Consider the following 19,494-nt stretch of genomic DNA (forward strand, 5'->3'; position numbering starts at 1 on the left):
TTGTCGCCTCCTTTGTAGGTGTCAGCTGCTGATTTTGTACAGATGGCAGCGGTAGGATGTCGTCAGGAACCTGCACAGCAATGTCTGCTACTTGACCGGTAACATTCGGACCTGGTGAATGAAGATCAGAAGCATGTGGTGAAAACTGACCAGCATGAACAGATCCTGCCTGTGAGGTGTTCAAGTTGAATTGTGGTACATTAGTCATTCTCAAGTAATTAGCTTGGGTTTGCTGAACAACTAATGCTTCGAATGAGGTGTTGATTTTTTGCAACTGTTTAGGCACTTCAATGAAGACTCTGTGGAGATTGCCAATTGTGAAACTGTTTCTTCCTGCAGTGCAATCATCCTTTCCAGCACTGTCATCAGGTCAGAATGGCGACGATTTTCTGCTTCCACAATTTTTCCCTCAGAAGCTACAATTGCATCGTATGTGGTAGTTGCTAGACGATTTGGCGGTAAAACAGTTTCAATTGGAACCTCTTCATGGTCACTTGCTTGTATTTGTGTGTCTATGGCGGCATCATCATCATCATCATCATCATAATCCTCATCATCATGTTCTACAAATAAATGTACACATTATTAAATGGCATGTTAATCTCTGCTGTGTTACTATGTAATTCTACTGTGTCATAAGTAACAACTAACATGTTTCCATACGTTTTATAACCTCACATTAAAAACTACCTTGACTTAAGAATAATGTTTGGACTCAGTATGAAATATGAGTGAATGAAAACTTGCTGTAAACTCACAACTCCTACATGATAGTTAACATCACTAACACAATACATGTTGCCTTACACTTCATTTTCACTGACACTAAGTAATCCTATTTAAAGAACATGTGCAAAACAAATAATGAACATGACAACATAACATATAGAAGAGCACATATTATATGGCCACCAACTGATACACTCACCTTCTAGGTGTGTTGAGCTGGCTGACCCAGGTGAAGACACTTGTTCCGTCTCAGGTGACACATGTCCTCCAGGGGCAACTATATATAACAATAACATAAGTTTTACTTTTACATGTGTAAATATTGAACAAACAGTTATTGTATGTTCTGTATTTATGAGTACCTAACAGCATCATTTCCTTAACCCAAAATGTGTGTGTGAAAGTGAACATAAATAGTTGCAATAACAATGTACATGCCTGTGTACTTAGAACTTTTGAGTTCCCTAACATAAAACATACTATGTTTCTGCAGTAATGCGTGAGGATAAATAGATTAAATTTGTACATAAAAATCATATGTTGTGTAGTGATATCAGTATCATAATGTACATAACTATCATGAGATGACCATTCACAATGGTTATCATGAAGGTGGTCATATTGCAAAAAGTGTTGTTTTTGGTAGAGGATATGTGTGGTACATTAATAGAAGATGTGGCACACCTGAATGTGGCTGTCACTCAACAAAACAACACATGCAGTGTGTGATAATGTGTTGTTGATAGTAGTTCAACTATAGATATGAGTGAACTAATGTGTGACGTACGCTTTGATAACTAATGAGTTGTTGGGGCATTTAGTAGCTAAAGTGAAGCTTTCAAATGAGTGTGATTAACTTCAGTTGTGCTAGTCAGGTTGTAATAACGGTATTCCCTTCCCCAAAAAGCCTAATCAGCCACACCTTTCAATTACTTGAAACAGGTGAAAATGGTGTGAACTAAGTTGACCCTAAAATGAGCCTGTAATTTGTGTGTGTGCTGAACCCCACCCCCTCTGTTGAAGTGTATGCTGTGATGAGATATTAATTGCAGCTGCTTTAACACAATGTTAGATGAGCTAAATAGTCGTGTGCAGTTTTTAAGTTATGAAAACAATGACATAACATATGATACGTGTGCCTCATTATGCTGTCTGTATATGAGTTAAAGCAAAAATGGACCTTTTCATAAACAACTATAGATGTGTTAGTGCAAGTGATGTTTGTAGGCCGTTGCATGCAATATATTTGATGCATGCTTAAAATAGGCAGTAATGTCCTGTTTGTCGGAGTAAAATAAATAAAATACACAATAATATTATACATATTTATGTTCTGTACCTGTAGCTAGTAATAATTTCTCATTAGCATGTGTTACACATGTGTACTACCCTGTTGTTCCCCATCTTCGCCCACCATCAATTGCTTCCACTGCAGCAATGCATTTTGGGAATTCACATGTAAATGAGCACGCAATGGCACGTGCTATATTAGTTACTGCTTTTAGTAGGACTACAACATATATGTCTATTTTGAGATATATATATATATACAGAATCAGACATATACATATATAGATGCAGGTATGCTTATATTGTGAAGACAGTATAAAAAGCAGTGTAAATATGCAAAATAACTGTAAGCAACGACACGCCTAGTACAGTAATATTTCTCACCTGGTGGAAATTGTGAGGGATAAATTCCAATATCACGGTCACCAGGTAAGCCTTCCACGACGACGGGAAGTAATTTTGCCCGAAGCAGCTCCTCCAATGGAGTTAATATCAGACGTTGTGGTGTCGGCCCACCTCCAGTGCCAGTAGCATGCACGCGTTGCTGTTGTATTTTCTTTTTCAATTTTGACCTAATATCATCAAATCTCTTGTGACAATTCCGCTTGTCCCTCACATGATTCCCACACGCATTGACACCAATGACTATTGTGTCCCACATTTCTTTTCTGCTTGATGAACTTGTCCGCCCTTGAAAAACATATAAAATATATGAGGTAAATTAATAATAATAGAAGCACCAGTTTCCTACACTGCTAGCTGTTCCAAGAGATGGCAAACATGCTGTTTTATGTGTAATATGTGAAGCACATGAGCATTCACTACTAAACCTATACATGTAAGCAAGGTTGCATTCATATTGTATGCAGTTATGGCAAATTGACCGCCTGTGTTTAGTTGTCCTTGTAAGGCATGATAAAAAGCTGTGTTTCCAGACTAATTAACATAGAAAGAAATTCTGAACCCATATTTGCATATGAACAAAACTCAGATGACCTAGGATCACATGTATTTGAATAATAAATGTAAAGGTACACTTACCTAGTAAATGTCCATATATACTGTCATAGTGCTCCAGAATGCCAGTGACAAGAGCTGTATTTTCCTGGTCATTGAAGCGAGGATTACGTGGCTTCTCCACACGTTTCTTCCGAGCAGGTTTAGGGTCAGAGCTTGGCTGGTGCTGACTGGACTCTCCTTCTTCCAATGGAAGAGCCTCCAAAAGCTGGCCACCAGCAAGCACGCCACCACCAGACACCCCATCAGCAACTGCGCCACCAGCAGCACTCCCAGCACCAGCACTCCCACTCCTAGCACCAGCACTCCCACTCCTAGCACCAGCACTCCCACTCCCAGCAACAGCACTCCCACTCCCAGCAACAGCACTCCCACTCCCAGCAACAGCACTCCCACTCCCAGCAACAGCACTCCCACTCCCAGCAACAGCACTCCCACTCCCAGCAACACCACTCCCACTCCCAGCACCAGCACTCCCACTCCCAGCAACACCACTCGGTGCACCAGCAACATCACTCCCCTGAACAGTACGTTCACTCCGACGTGTACTCGCACGAGTAGCACTCCCACTCCCACCAGCATCACTCTTCCCACGCTTAGCGGGCATACTTACAGCACTCACAAAAAACAGACAACAAATGTACAGCCAATCACACGAAACACTTCCACATATAAAACAAGACAAAGATGTAAACAAAACAACAAAGGACAAAGCTCTCCCAATACACAAGTCTCTCAGTCAATATGCAAATCTTCAATCAGCCAGCTCTGTGCGTCTCTCTCTCTCTCACTCCCAACAACACAGAGAATGATTAGCAGTACACGTTGCCTTTAAATATGGCGCGCTATCCAATACATGCTTGTTTCGCCTGATTCAGCAAGATTTGTGATTGGGCAACCTAACAGCACCCCGCCACGCACGCCGATACACCTGTGTGTGATCGGCTAATCATCGTGAGAGTGGGCGGATTTGTTTTCGGGTTGATTTTGAATGTATTCGGCACTTACTGCATACGGAGAGGAAAAATCGCCAATAACATGACTAATCGGTAAGCTTGCCGATTTCACATAATCGACGCTTACTGCATGAGGCCCTTAGACAGGTCTGCAACCCTGCCTTTCACCATTATCACATAGCATACAGTGCTCCCACTGCAACAAGGGGTTCTGGGAAATGACATGGAAATGGACACACAATGTGTCACCTTTTGCTTGAAATCCATATTTACTTGGAACCCTTTAAAATCAAATGCCCGCTGTTCACACAGCTTTTAAGCACAGTTTGGGATTAGATGCAAAGCCAGCCAAACCACTCACAGATAGCCGTTTCAACTTTTTGGGTCTCATCAGTGTGAGGTTGGTTTTACCATACACATTTTAAGTTATGGTGGGTGAAAAAGGTGACAAAAAACCTCCACCGTTAGCATATAGCCAATAAAGAATATCACTTGTGAGCACATTCACAAGGCCCCGCTCCCTCAGTCAGCGCGCCCGCACTGCAGACAGGCGGGGCGCTGACAGACACAGACCACGATATGCGGTCTGTAGGGAGCGGGGGGGGCGTGGTTTAAGCGGAGGGGGGCGTGGTTTAAGCGGAGGGACCCGCTACCCTCCCCCCTCCTCGGGCTCGGGCTGCAGGAGGGAGCTGCTGCGGGCTGCCCTACTCACATGCTGACACTCAGGCACACACACACAGGCAGGCACTCACGCACTCGGGCACACACATACACTCACACAGATAGGCACTCAGACACACATACACACACACAGATAGACACTCACGCTGCTTTCCCTCCACACTCTCCTCCCCGAAGCCTCCCCTCCTCCCCTCCTCATTGGCTCACAGCCACACCACGTGACGCGTCGACGCTTGGGATTACAATTCTCTTGAATCCCCTAGCGGCTGACGCGTCACAGCGTGTAGTGAGCTGTGCCGTGAGGGGGGACTGGGACTGGCTCGGGAGGATTCCCCTGCTGGTGGGGAACGCTCGTGCGGCCGCCCGCACCGCCGGGCGCAGCGGGTCCCAGGCCTTAGACAGGTCTGCAACCCTGCCTTTCAACCATTATCACCTAGTATACAGTGCTCCCACTGCAGCAAGTGTTTCTGGGAAATGACATGCAAATGGCAACACAATGTGTCCATTTTTACACGGAACCCTAATAAGCGAAAGCCCGCTGTTTACACAGCTTTTAAACACAGAATGGGATTAGAAGGTCCCTCTGGGGACTGAAAGGTCAGATGACCACTTGTGTTATGGGTCAATTAACAACTTAAATCATAATTTTTGTGTTCAGTGGTGACATGTTTACTTTGGTATTGTATTCTCTGTATCACCATTCAACGTTAATACAACATATTTTATCACTTTTTTTTAAGCTTATTTCAGATGTTTGCATTGTTTCTAAAGAAAGTGTGGCACTTTTTTTTTATTAATGAATAATATTATTACACAATTATGTTAAATCTAACACATACAGTATGCTAACTTGCTGCAAAGATTTTCCTTCTCTAGTGACCACATATACTTCTGTATCTTGTGATTGTCACCTGGTGACTTCTCTGCCTGTTATTTAAGTCCATTTAATGATTAACCGTCCGAGTATATGACTAAGTAGTTCATACGATGCTGATAAGATCTTTCTCAATTGTAGAGGTTCCAGCATTGATAGGCATTAGACATGGCTAATTCAATTAGTGCTAAAAATATCTCCCTGTGTACATTAATTGTAAAGTTAGATGTTAGATAAATTGGATGTCCTTATGTAATTTATTCCTAATCTTGCAAACATAGCTAGCAGGGATATATGTTCTGATCCTGACCTTTTCAGTTGAAGTTATCCAGTTTCAAACTCATTAGCGGGGATAGAATGGGCAGGAAAATGTTAGGAGTAGATGCAGCCTTTATACACCTGATTCACTAGGTGGTTTCAGTTATTTATTGGAATATACTCAAGTATTTAGGTACTTGTGTCTGCCTTTTATGAGAAACACAAAGCATTAACCCTCTATTGCACCACCTGCCTGCACTTACATGTTAATGATGAAGTCCCTCCCTAAATAACATTGTTTTTCTATTCTTTAAAGCTATTCTTGTTTTTATAACATGTAGGCTCTAGGCTGCCTTCTTTCCCCCCCACTCCCCCACCAGTAAAGCTGAGCTCTGTTCGTTATGAACACCACACTAGTCTATCTTTCTTATGAAAGGAGGCCAGTGCTTCTGCTTTTTCATACAACTATGTACCATTAGCCTGCGTGGCAAATCCTTATGGTTTTCCAGGAGTACTTGATTAAGCCTTCAATATGTAATTACTGCAAAACAAGTTAATTGCATTTAGAAGCGTCCAAATTTCTCTCGTTCAATTTGTTCTCATTGATCAGCCTACATTATTCAGCTACAGTTCAACTTAAATTCAAACAGTTGTTAATGAATGCCTAATGCCAGATTCATTGGAAAATCAAGTTAATGACTTACTTGCAATGAATATCCGAGCTGCTTCTTACTTTGAAGTATGTTTTCTCTTGTTGCTTACAATAGCTTTTCAGAAATGAAGTGATCCCACCTGTATCCTGGTTGAGCTTTTAAGGCCCCCTGGTTCATAGCTACTTTATAATACTTTTTGTCAATTTTTAGAGAAGAGCTTAGGAAAAAGGGTTGAAATACTTTACTTTGTGCTTGCTGAGAACTGCTTAGCTGTTGCTACTCACATGGCCCGCAATGTTTTGAACTGTAAATAAAATGTAGTGGTTCTACAGTTCCCTTACAAATAATATGATTACAAAATTCGATATTTTGAACTTCTGATTTAGGGGGCACACATAACATACATATATGTACCTGTCCGTGTGTACATATGTTTGCCCAACTGCATATACACACAGACACATAGGGGGTTAATTCAATCCATGCGAATTCATCAAAAATCGTCATTGGATACAACCCATGGATGAATTTGGAGAATCTAATCCGCGGATTTTTAAGAATCCGCCAACGGATTACTGAATCCGCGGATTGGATTCTACAAATCTGTCCACGGGCTGTGGAATCCGTGGAGTGTATTGGTAATAATAATAAAAAAAGCCGCAAAACGCGAATTGCCCTTTTTGATATTAATCCGCTGAAATCCGTGGAACCGAAGGAACCAGCCGATCCGCTGTGGATCCATATTCGCCCCAAACAATTGCCCATCTCTAGTGATGAGTTTGCCCGCTTCACCTGATGAGGAAGACGATGGTGTTGGTAAAATTTGCCTTATTTATTTTTGTACTAGAAGTCTTCTGCTGGAGGTAAAGTACAACTTCTGTTCATTTTTGTAGGAGCAGTTAGTACGGCTTTCTCAAGTGCCCCACTCATTAGACTTTTCCGGCTGCTGTCACTATGGCCATGGCGATCACCACCATGCCAGTGCTCTATTTTGCCAATATATCCAAGACATTAATTGTTTTATTATAATTCAATGTGTGATTCATCACCAGATCACGGTCTATTCTGTGTATAGCGCACCCTTTCTAGCCACAACCAAATCGCTGCCAGTGTTTACCCGCCACTCACCTTACCACAGGGACATCTCTCCGTTGGTCGATTCACCACCAAGTTAAGCCCCTAACCTTATCCCTTACCCTAAAAATCCCTAATCCTAACCCTTAATACTAACGCTACCCCTTCCCTAAAACCCCCCTTCACCCTAAAATTCCCCTTACTCTAAAACCCCTCTTACTCTAGCCCCCATTACTCTAAAACACACCTTACTCTACCTCCCCACCCCCCGTTACCCTAAAACCCCTTAAATGAACTTACCTTATTGGCGAAACGGCCGGCAGAGGAGTTTCCAGTGGTGGAGCGTCTGTGGGGATGGGTCCGCTGGTCACCAAATACCAGCAGAGACTTGGTCGCACCGAGACCTAATGTTCGATTACGCTCCCACCATGTGCTTCCTCCTAAATGGCTCAATAAATGAGTTAGTTATTTCAAATCCGTTTGTGCCCTGTGTTCCTTCAGCTACTACTTGCATTGGATTGATTACAGGCTATCGTTCAAGCACAGGAGCACTGGTAATTGTATCATCTTTTATTATACTCTTTTTAGGTGTGCAGCATTTATTTCATATACTTGTCCTCCTAAATGTACCCCAGTGTACATCTGCGTTGCCCCAAAGGTGGACAGCCTGATGGGGCTCCCCAAGAGCTGCTCCTCTCTGCACAGGACCAGCATGCTAAGGGTTAACATTTGCATGTACTTTGTGGAATGTCAACTCCACCCACAGGAATGTTAATGAGCCAAGAAGACAAAGAACTTTGCATTCACAGCTGCATTGAATCTGAACCACCCCAGTGTATATCTACGTTGCCCCAAAGGCGGACAGCCTTTGGTGCAGCAGATGGGCAGCCAAAGGGTGTGAGCCATTTTCTGCCATTCGCTTATGTTTGGTGATGTTAAAGCTGCTCTATTTCAATCTGAAACTCACAAGCCCTTTATCCCTGTACCCAATTTCCCAGCTCTATCTGTCCATGAAATGTCTGTGAATTGACTGTATAATCCTGTTCTTTTAACATAACCATGTATTTGTATAACTCTGTGCCCAGGACATACTTGAAAATGAGAGGTAACTCTCCATGTATTACTTCCAGGTAAAACATTTTTATAAATAAAAATGCACAAGCACATGGCATGTGGACTTTGTTAATGTCTGGCGAATCGCTGGTGAACTTTTTCTTTTACATCTAAAAAAAGGGCTAATTTCTTTGGGTTCTGACCACCTGTGCACATCTCGAGCTCTGACCAACTTCAACATCCTCCAAATGTTTCTCTTTGTAACTGGGAAAAATATTGGCCAACTCCCGATTTACCAGAAAAAAAGTAACTGGACAACTATTGAAATATTTTTCAAATATAAAATAGACTTTTGTCAATGTGTTAAAGAATATTACATTTAAACACATTTTCATTTTAATTTGCAGCAAGCATCCCGCTTCTATGTCACTTTTGTGAGTGGTGCAACCTTGTGGGACAGAGGAGTTTACCATTATACTGTAAGTATTAAAATACTTGAGCACGATAATTGCCACACTAGTTGACTTCTTTACTTAACTTTTTGTTGTGCCGATGTACATGTAACTGTGAGGGGACCATTCCGGTCCAGCACATGTTGCCCCGGCAACTCTAGAATGCTAGGGACTTTAAAAAAATAACTTAAATAAAGGGAAAGAGACTGTATAGAGAGACTGCTGAAAAACTGAAGGACCGGGTACGAAATAGGGGTCAGGATAGTGGTAACATGGAAAGGAAGAGTGCAAGAAAATGTTGCATATTAATGAATAGTTTCTGCTTGTATAGCTTTGTCATTGATACTCATATGTGTTCACATATTTGTAGAGGGAAGTATACACAAAGTTGAGTGTCAGGCTAATGCTGGTGCTCCTTGCAGCAAGGGCTTTGATGTTCCAGGAGGGCTGCAAACAGCTTACCTGGGGCTCCACTCCCCCCACCCCCAGTGTCGACAGCCTAGCAAAACCTCCCATATCTCACATCCCCATCACTCCCTCATCTCTCTCTCGCCCCCGCCTCTCTCTCCCTCAGCCCGCCTCTCTCGCCTCTCTCTCACTCCCTCTCCCCGCCTCTCTCCCTCGCCCGCCTCTCTCTCACTCCCTCTCCCCGCCTCTCTCCCTCGCCCCACCTCCCTCTCTCCCTCACCCTGCTTTTCTCTCCCTCACCCGCCTCTCGCTCTCATCTCACCCCCGCCTCTCTCTACATCGCCCCCGCCTCTCTCCCTCGCCCCCGCCTCTCTCTCCCTCGCTCCGCCTCTCTCCCTCCCCCTGCCTCTCTCTCCCTCTCACCCTCCTCTCTCCCTCACCCCCTCCTCTCTCCCCCGCCCCTCCTCTCTCCCCTGCCCCATGTCTCTCTCTCTCCCCCTCGCCCCATGTCTCTCTCTCTCTTTCTCCCACTTGCTCCCATGTCTCTCTCTCTCTCCCTAGCCCTTATGTGTCTTTCTCTCCCCCATGTCTCTCTCCCTCTCTCCCACTTCCCCCCCTCTCCCACTTCTCCCCCCCTCTCCCACTTCTCCCCCCCTCTCCCACTTCTCCCCCCCCTTATTCCTAACACACAGATACACCTTCCCCTTAACTTGGGTGGGAAGCCTCCGGTGCTGCTCCGATCCGAAAGTTGGTCAATTTCCGGTGTGCACGTGGTCAGGGCTAACACCAGAGGCCACGCAGATGCACGGGAGAGAGAGCGCTTTAACTTCTAGTGCCGGCTGGTCGGGCCCCTCACAGCCGCTGGGCTCAGGACGGCTGTTCTGGCTCTTCAGCAGCTCTGTGTTCCAGCATAACATTTATTTATTTTTAAATAATAATTGTAGCAATCACTTAGGTTTCTGAGGGACTTTAATAACTGTATGAATTTTAAATATTTGTATCACAGGACTTTGCAATGATATTTGTATTAGTGAGTAACACTGTCCATATTCTTTACAGGATCTTGTTATATTTAAAGCCCTTTGCTGCTCTCCTGCATTGAATAGGTTTAATAGGATGCTACGTTTATTGGTTAGTGTAACAGGGGTAAGCCTGTTACCAACAGATAGATCTGTTGGGTGTCGGCAATGTAGTAGTTAATCCTGGTTCTTGGGTTAGAGCTTGCAGGGACTGTGTGTTCATTAATTTTAATTTTCAACTGGTATCAGTTGACTGGAGGTTGGTGGTCGCTCCTCCCTGGGTTTAAGCTCACCCCTCCCCACTTTTTAAGTAGCAGGATTTTCCAGGCACCAGTCAGTGCAGGACAGGGCTACTTAGACCATTCTCCCTCCACTGCAGAGGTAAATGAGAATTGTCACTGGTGGTGCTAGGACGCGCATACTGGTCGTGACGTGGCTACAGGCTTATAATTCTTTGGCCAAACGGTTTAATTAAATAACTCTTACTCACGAGAATACTAACATTGAAGTATTTAACTATACATTTTGTCACATTGGGTGTAGCATTGAGTATTTTTTGTCTTTAGTAGTTTATCTCTGTTTGGAGGAATGCAGGGCCCACCTGAGTGTAGCAATGTTTTAAAAGACAGGAAAGGGAAGTTTTTGTCTCACTCCCCTGGTCTGCGTACATCCCGTCTATACTTCTGAGTCCTTGATACAGAGGGACTTTGGTCACTGAAAACCCTTGACTTTATGCTGCTGGACTCGAGCCCCAGGAACCCTGGACTTGAGGCAACGATGGCCGAGCATAGGGACATAGGAACACCAAGTATCTGCACAGATGCCTACAGACTCATAGTCTTTAATCCGCTATAGAAAACTGTTCTTTTTGTTGCTTTTTTTTTGCTTGGAAAAGCCTCTATTTTTATTGTTAAAGCGTTGGGGCTATATAAAGCCTACATTTATTTTCAAAAAGCATATGGTGTTCGAAGTAGGATGAGAGATGGCCCTTGAATTTCCAAGGGGCCCCAGAGACTGTCAAGGAAAAAATGTTTTGCTTTTGTTTGCAACAGTTCCTGCAATGGCTTGCACAACAGGAGTAAAAGTGGAAGAACCACATGCAGAGGTGGCCAGAATAAATGGCTTCAGATCGAGGCAGAAAACGTATGTAGCGCTGGATAAAGCCACTAACGCCACACTCTGAATGAGGGGACTGCTACAGATGGTGACCCACACACGGTTCTGATTCTGGAACCAAAGTCTACCCTTATTACGTATGCGGGGGGAAACCCCCACATGGGTTTTTAAAATGGCGGTTATGTGTGAGGAGAACAACAGCAAAATTGATGTGCAGGCACAGATGACCTCTCTACTGAAAAGGGGTTGTCCTTTTGTGATAATCTCATGATGGATAAGGAAGCTGTAGGCTGGGGTCCCCTAAGTACTGAATGAGCTTCAAGACGGTTCTACTGTAGTAGAGATACCCCGCCATACATCACTTGGGACTTCCCCACACATGGAAAAAGCGGACAGGCTGGATAAATGAATGCATCGAAAAAGAAAGTCCCAAGACTATAAGTCTGCCGACTGCCAAATAAAGATGCCCCATGAGTCAATCAGAGTTGATGTAATCTCTGTCAAGGTTGAGCTGATCCAGACACGGATAGTCACCCTAGTGACGGGGATTAAAAGATCACATGACGCATGGAAAACACCTTGCAAGGGAGTAAAAGAAGAGTTGGCAAGATGGAAACAGGAACTTAAGCAAGAAGTTCTCAGTGGGGTCGAGGAAGCTAAGTACATCGTGGAAAAACGGTGCTGAATTAAAGCGCCTTTTGAAGAAACACTGGGATATGTGCACCGGTTACAAGGACTTTGTTACCGGTATTCTCCGACCACCAGCACATATCGTGGCCATAAACTGATAAAGACGTAGCAAGTCGCATTACTTCATTTCTTGAGTACCAGATAACTGCCTCAAAGGCAAAAAACATGGAAAACTACTGCAGAGACCCAGACTAAGTGGTATCGCGCTCTCCAGCCACTCTCTTTCGAGCTACAATTTGGTCTCACGAGAGTGGATGGATGGGCTTTCACTGCGGGAAGCAAAGGATATCCACAAACAGGGGAGGTATGTAACAGGGGCAAGCCTGTTACCAACAGATATTAGTTAATACCTAAGAACAGAAACTAAAAGGGGAGCACTAAGAACCCTCTAAGTGTAATAGAGAATAAAATGTATTCATTATTACACTTAGAGGGTTCTTAAATCTCCCCTTTTAGTTTTTCTTTTGATCTATTGTTAACCTTAAGGCGGTTAATTTTGGGTTGCAGTTACTTTCAGTATTTATATTTATTCACATTGCACACTTGTTTTAGCACTACACAAATAGTGGCCTAGATTTTAGTTTTTGTTCATAGTTCATCCTTGTCTGGAGGAAGGCAGGGCAGCTAACAAACCCACTTGAGTGTAGCAATAGTTTAAAAGGCAGGAAAGGGAAATGTTTGTTTCGCTCCCCTGGTCTGTGTACATCTTGTATGTACAGGGAAAAAGGAGACCAAAAAGCGCACCAGCACAAACGGAGCAGGAAAAGAACGCTGTGATGTTCGAAACGCGTTGGATGGGTCTTTTGTCACATTAAAGTGCCCTTTTAATCATTTTTTGTTTTGGGTCCTTCCTGCTCCGTTTGTGCTGGTGCGCTTTTTGGTCTCCTTTTTCCCTGTATTGCATTGAGTAGCTGCACAGCCTGCCTACCTGCCCTACCAGGATGTGAGTATTTGTATATTTTTCAGGGGAACCTTCCAATGAGACTGATGGTGAGTGGGTTGCACCACACACCACCTGTCTTCAGGATGATAGTACCCACAATATCACACAATAGGTACTATATCAATTGTTAGTACCCTGGTTTAGTGGTTTGGCTTATTATTTTTGATATTATACCTGCATTTGAGCGCTTCAGCTATTTTCCACATTACATCTTGTCTGTACCTGCGAGTCCTTGATACAGAGAAACTTTGATCACTGAAAGCCCTGGGTTTTATGCTGCTGGCCTCTGGCTTTAGGAACCCTGGATTTTGGGCAAGTATGTCCGAGCCGTGCAGACGACAGGTGTGTGTCCTTGATACATAGGGACACCAAGTACCCGCACAGACGTCTACAGATGCATATAAACTTTAATTCGCTATTGAAAACTGTTCTTTTTGTTGTTGCATTTTTTTGCTAGGAAAAGCTTTGGGACGAAATAAAGCCTACATTTATTTTCGAAAAGCAGTCTCCTGGTTTAAACCTCTGGACACCTCCTGCAGTTGGACTAAGGCTACCACTTTTCAAAAGATTTTAAAATCATAAACACATTTGTTTGGTGTGACCTAGATGTCCATATCACAGGTGTTTAGTGTAGCTTTATTGCCACTAATGGGACCATACTTAATTAGGATACCATGCAGATGACAGTGATGCATGTGTTTGCACTTTATTAAGTAGGTTGCTCAGTAAATTAATCTATGTTTCCATAACCAAACCTGTGAACCCATTTTTAATGGGAACAAACAAGAGTGGAATGTATTGTGTTTTTGTTGTTTTTCAACAACAAAAAGTTAAGACAATTATTGTACAAACGTTAAAGTTTTAATCCATGATATACTATATGATAAAACAATTGTTCTCAGGAATACGTTACCTATTTAGGGAATGCTTTAATGTTCATGTGAAAGCATAAATCTATAAATCTACACGTGTAGAAAGCAATGTTTTTGCTGACGGATGTTTTGAAGCAGCTGTCCCGACTTCTTGTACTTTTGATTGGACCTGAACCAGGGCATATCCCTTGAACTAATCCATTAATTCCCGACCTGTGGTCACCATCCAGTTCCCAAGATACTTGCAGTTTTTAATGTCGGTGTACGGCAGAAAAATATTACATATATGGCTGGTGGCTGACTAATAGAATATAGCAAACACCATCTTCTGATGATGATTCAGCTTTCTATTGGCCACCATAGCAGGCCTGAACCCGAGGACACATTGTGTCTACCAGGCAAGTATTTTTTACATTGGACAGAACTAGTATCTCGGGAACCAGGGGATCCCCGGAAGTTGGGACACATAGAATCAGATTTGGGGCGGATGCATGTTTTCCTGTGCATATTAAAGATTATTTTAAAGCATTATTTAATGTTAACCCTTATACTACCTACAACATATTCCATGGATCAATTTAGAATAATTATTTATTGTGAGCTTGACTTGCTTCACTAGATGTGTTATTTTATTTACCCGACTGTTTTACTGTGCATTCCCTATGTACTTCTCTATTTCTTTACCTTCCTATGCATAATAATGTAACTTAAACAACATTGCAAGAGATGTAACCTTTCTCATCAAAGTTACTATGTTACTATATGCGATAAAAGCACAAGTGATTGACAGTACTGGACAGTAAACAATGAAGCCCCAATAGGACAAATAATTGAATGCATTTCTGTTTTTTCTACTAATAAGTAAAGTTGGTAAACAGGCAGAGTGCAGAGATGATGGGGAACTGGTAGCAATGGCCGGTACTCTCCAAAGCGTAAGGGGAGCGGTGGTTATAACCCTGTAAAAGAAAAAAACATTACATAGTTCAATAATGTTGTGCAAAGGAAAATGAAGTGAAAGAAAGTCTTTAAAATTCCTACTCACAATGAAGCAGATATTCACGGCATTGTCCCAAACACTGACAATGATGTCTCTATCTTAGGTATGATGTTAGGTGGTCCAGTGTATCTCAGAGACAGAAAAACAGACCTGTAAGGATCCACGATCCTCGGCGCTCCTCGCTTACCCCAACCCGTGACCGGGTGTTCCGCTTCTCCTGCCTCCTGCAGCACATCTCGGCTGCTGGCAAATACCAGCATCCCATCTAGGGGCGCACGCGGACCACATTCTGCACTCAATGCCATCCCCGCTGGCCCCGCTGGCCCCGCCTCCAGGCTACGCTCGCACGGTGACACCACCGTCACGCAGCGTCCGGCACTCGCACACATGCACAGAACCTTTCTTGCTCCTCTGCCTATACTACACCTGTTGCTGATTCCTCTGCCTGAGTATACACCTATGCTAAATCTCTCCAGCCAACCACAGCCAGACATACTCCTGAGTATGCTCCAACCTCCAACCTCCAACACTGGCAAATTGGCTGAGCATAAACCTTCCTGCTAGCGAAGTGTGCACTGCTGTCTTTCCTCCACAGTCTTGTCCTGCTCCTTGTTACTTGTTCCTGACCTTGGCTACACTTCCAGACTCTGCTCTTCTGTTCTCCTGACCTTGGCTACGTACGACCATCCTCACATCTCCAATACTGACCTCGGCAAAGTACCACGACGATCTGTCTCTCTCCAATCCAGGCCACGGCTAAGTACCTCCTACGATCCGCTACTCTCCAACACACGACCTCGGCAAATATTACTGAACATCCAGACCTGTCCTACCCCGACCTGGCTACCTCGACCAATCTACACTCCAGAAGCGCCCACGTGGCTTTGGGTTGGTTTTATATCAAATCCCCACCTCGGCCTCCCAGTCACACCTTGTTTGTGGTGAGCACTCCATTACAAGACCATAGTGCAGATTGAAAGTATAAATGCAGTTTACTGTATAAATAATCTCTCACAATTCAAGGCTTACACTTTGGCGCTGTATAGATAGTGAAGCAGGAAGGACAGTGTCCCAGTGTGGTGAGTCGCAATCTCAACACTTCCTCGTTCGTCATACCTCTGCTCACGTAACGACCACCCGCATCACTTCCGGCTCCGGTTTCTCAGCCGTCAGGATGTCGGAGGATGGCCCGCTCTCTACTCTGCAGATCACACAGCTGAGTGCAACACACTCTATGCATTTTGCTGTTCCGGTGATAGCCAACAGTCCCCGCCCCCAGTAGTGACGTCTCGCGTGGCTCACCTAATCACCGAGCAGGTGGAGGGCATTGATTGACTTGCCCGCCGGCAAATGGCAGGAGGCGGGTGGCAGCCAGATGGGAAAGGAAGCCAGGAGCAGTCATGGGGAACTTTGGGAGAGGGGATATGATGTGTAGGGGTGAGGAGAAGAAATGTGCAGAGAAGATGTAACTTATACTGTAGGTACTGTAACATACATTTTACTTAAATGGTTTAATTCATTTTCAGTATATAATTAACTAATGTTATCATCGACTGTATATCAGGGATTACAACATATGCCCACTCACATACTGTAGTAAACGTTAATGGTGTAAGTGCATTTATTTTAGTAATGGAATGGCTAACAACAAGAGCTACAGATATTTTACAGGATGCCAGCAGAAGACACTTACCTTCCCTCTTCTTTCCCACGAAAATAATGGACACAAACACACACAAACACCACACCATACTTTGGAGTATAAAAGCCACAGCTTTTATTTAACATCACAACTATCATAATATAACCATCATAATGATGGGATGCAGTGTGCAGGAGAGAGGAGATGTGATGTGCAGGGGAGAGGGGATGCGATGTGCAGGGGAGAGAGGATGCGATGTGCAGGGGAGAGAGGATGCGATGTGCAGGGGAGAGGGGATGCGATGTGCAGGGGAGAAGGGATGCGATGTGCAGGAGAGAGGGGATGCGATGTGCAGGGGAGAAGGGATGCGATGTGCAGGGGAGAGGGGATGCGATGTGCAGGGGAGAGGGGATGCGATGTGCAGGGGAGAGGGGGAGAGGAGATGTGATGTGAAGGGGGGAAGACGAGATGTGATGTACAGGGGGGGAGAGTGGATGCGATGTGCAGGGGGGAGAGGAGATGTGATGGGCAGGGGGGAGAGGGGATGCGATGTGCAGGGGAGAGGGGATGTGATGTGCAGGGGGGGAGAGGTGATGCGATGTGCAGGGTGGGGGGGAGAGGTGATGTGCGGGAGGGGGAGAGGAAATGTGATGTGCAGGGGGAGAGGAGATGTGATGTGCAGGGGGAGAGGAGATGTGATGTGCAGGGGGGAGAGGGGATGTGATGTGCAGGGTGGGGGGGGGGAGGAGATGTGATGTGCAGGGGGGGAGAGGAGATGTGATGTGCAGGGGGGAGAGGGGATGCGATGTGCAGGGTGGGGGGGAGGAGATGTGATGTGCAGTGGGGGAGAGGAAATGTGATGTGCAGGGGGGAAGGAGATGAAATGTGCAGGGGGGAGAGGGGATGCGATGTGCAGGGTGGGGGGGAGATGAAATGTGCAGGGGGGAGAGGGGATGTGATGTGCAGGGTGGGGGGGAGGAGATGAAATGTGCAGGGGGGGAGAGGAGATGTGATGTGCGGGAGGGGGGGGGGGATGCCAAACCGCCATCGGTTAACGGACTGTCGGATTGCGGGTCCATGTTAATCGGCGGCAGTGACCACCAGATAAACGGGTCCAACGTCGGATAAGGCATCCATCAATAAGCAGGATGTCAGTAAGCGAGGAGTCACTGTATAATATATATAATTTCATTGTGTGTGATATATATATACACACATATACATATATACGTGTGTATATAAAAATAAATATACATATACAAACACACACACCACATACACATGTATTATATATACACGCACACTCACACCCGATACACACCCAATAAATCATATGCATAATATATTTTCCCCCATCTGAGATATCATTGGTTGAAATTTCACTGGGGTGTTTTGTTTGCCTTCCTCTATCAATATACTGTAAATACAAATATAGGATAAAGTATCTGTCATCTAAATGTTGCATAGGTTGCTCTAAGCTCAGTTAAATCACACAGCCAATGGCCCAGATCAATCAAAATAACGTCAGGTTACCTAAATAAGTAACAGACATTATTTTCTCGAGCTTAACGGGTATCCATAAAGCTAATTATATGCAAATACCACATCCGTGACCAAAAGCATTCACGTATTGGTAAATGCAGTAGCAGGACAAATAATAGTGCCGACAGGGCAACCAATACAATGTACATGCGTTTTAACAGTTACATAGCAAAAGTCCACATTACGCTCCAATTAATACACTAAATGTCCAAGGGAATGTAGTGTGCACAGTAGATAAATTAAAGAAAAATGTGAACAGATAGCAAGCGCAAACTTTAGAAGAAGATTTCTGAACATGCAGCTGAGTCAAGATGGGCAAGAGAGAGACTACCGCCAGACCTTGATTTGTCCTCATATGAGAGGAGAATGATGGTCATCTCAACAGTTCTGGTTGCAGGACCCAACAATGATGGACACGGGATCTTCCTCAGGGAGTACGCACACACACACATTCTATGCCGATTATATATATTTATACAGTATATATATATATATATATATATATATATGCAGTGGTCGACAAATCACCAAAAAATCTACTCGCCGAACAAAAAAATCTACTCGTCACCTAGTACCAAACATGTGCTGCTTGCCCCAATAGGCGCTCGCCACAATGTTAAATCCACTCGCCCGGGGCTTGCAAATGTATAGGTTTGTTGAACACTGTATAGATGTATATATATACACACACACACACCTTATACATGAAGCATATACACACACCGCATACGCATGCATCATATATACACGAACACTCGTATCCCATACATGCATCATATATACACCCCCCACCCCCGTACATGTATCATATATATACATACATCCCATGCTGGCATCATCTATACTCACCCACTACATGCATCATATATAAACAAACATACCCCAGACATGTATACAACATACACTTACCATTACCAGTACAGTGCTGAGAGGAGCCAGCCAAAGAGTCTGAAAGGAGCTGCCATTTGAGCTCTGCAGCACAACCTAATGGCATGAATCTAAAGTGAGCTCAGCAGAACACAGCAAATCCTGCTCCTCTCCTCTCTGCAAATAGTCTGTATGTTTAAAATCACACCGGCCTAAGGGGCAATTTCCCCCATATCCCACAGGCCAGCCTGCGCTGCTGAGCAGCTCCTGTAGGCCAAGATTCCTGAGTGGAATATGATGACGGTATTCTGAGTTGTTAGCACCAATTGCTCCGAATTCAGTGTGTGGCTTATCGTGCCAT

General features: G+C 44.2%; 1 protein-coding gene across 1 annotated transcript in view; it reads left to right on the forward strand.

Moving 5' to 3' along the window:
* C5H12orf42 (chromosome 5 C12orf42 homolog) overlaps positions 1-19,494 on the forward strand; it is a 456,508-nt gene that overhangs the window by 37,309 nt on the left and 399,705 nt on the right. The window contains exon 2 of the mRNA XM_075599098.1: positions 8,993-9,064. Within this exon, the coding sequence (XP_075455213.1) occupies positions 8,993-9,064 (72 nt within the window). The remainder of the gene's footprint in view (positions 1-8,992; positions 9,065-19,494) is intronic.

Source organism: Ascaphus truei, chromosome 5, assembly GCF_040206685.1.
Source record: "Ascaphus truei isolate aAscTru1 chromosome 5, aAscTru1.hap1, whole genome shotgun sequence".
Lineage (NCBI taxonomy): Eukaryota > Metazoa > Chordata > Amphibia > Anura > Ascaphidae > Ascaphus > Ascaphus truei.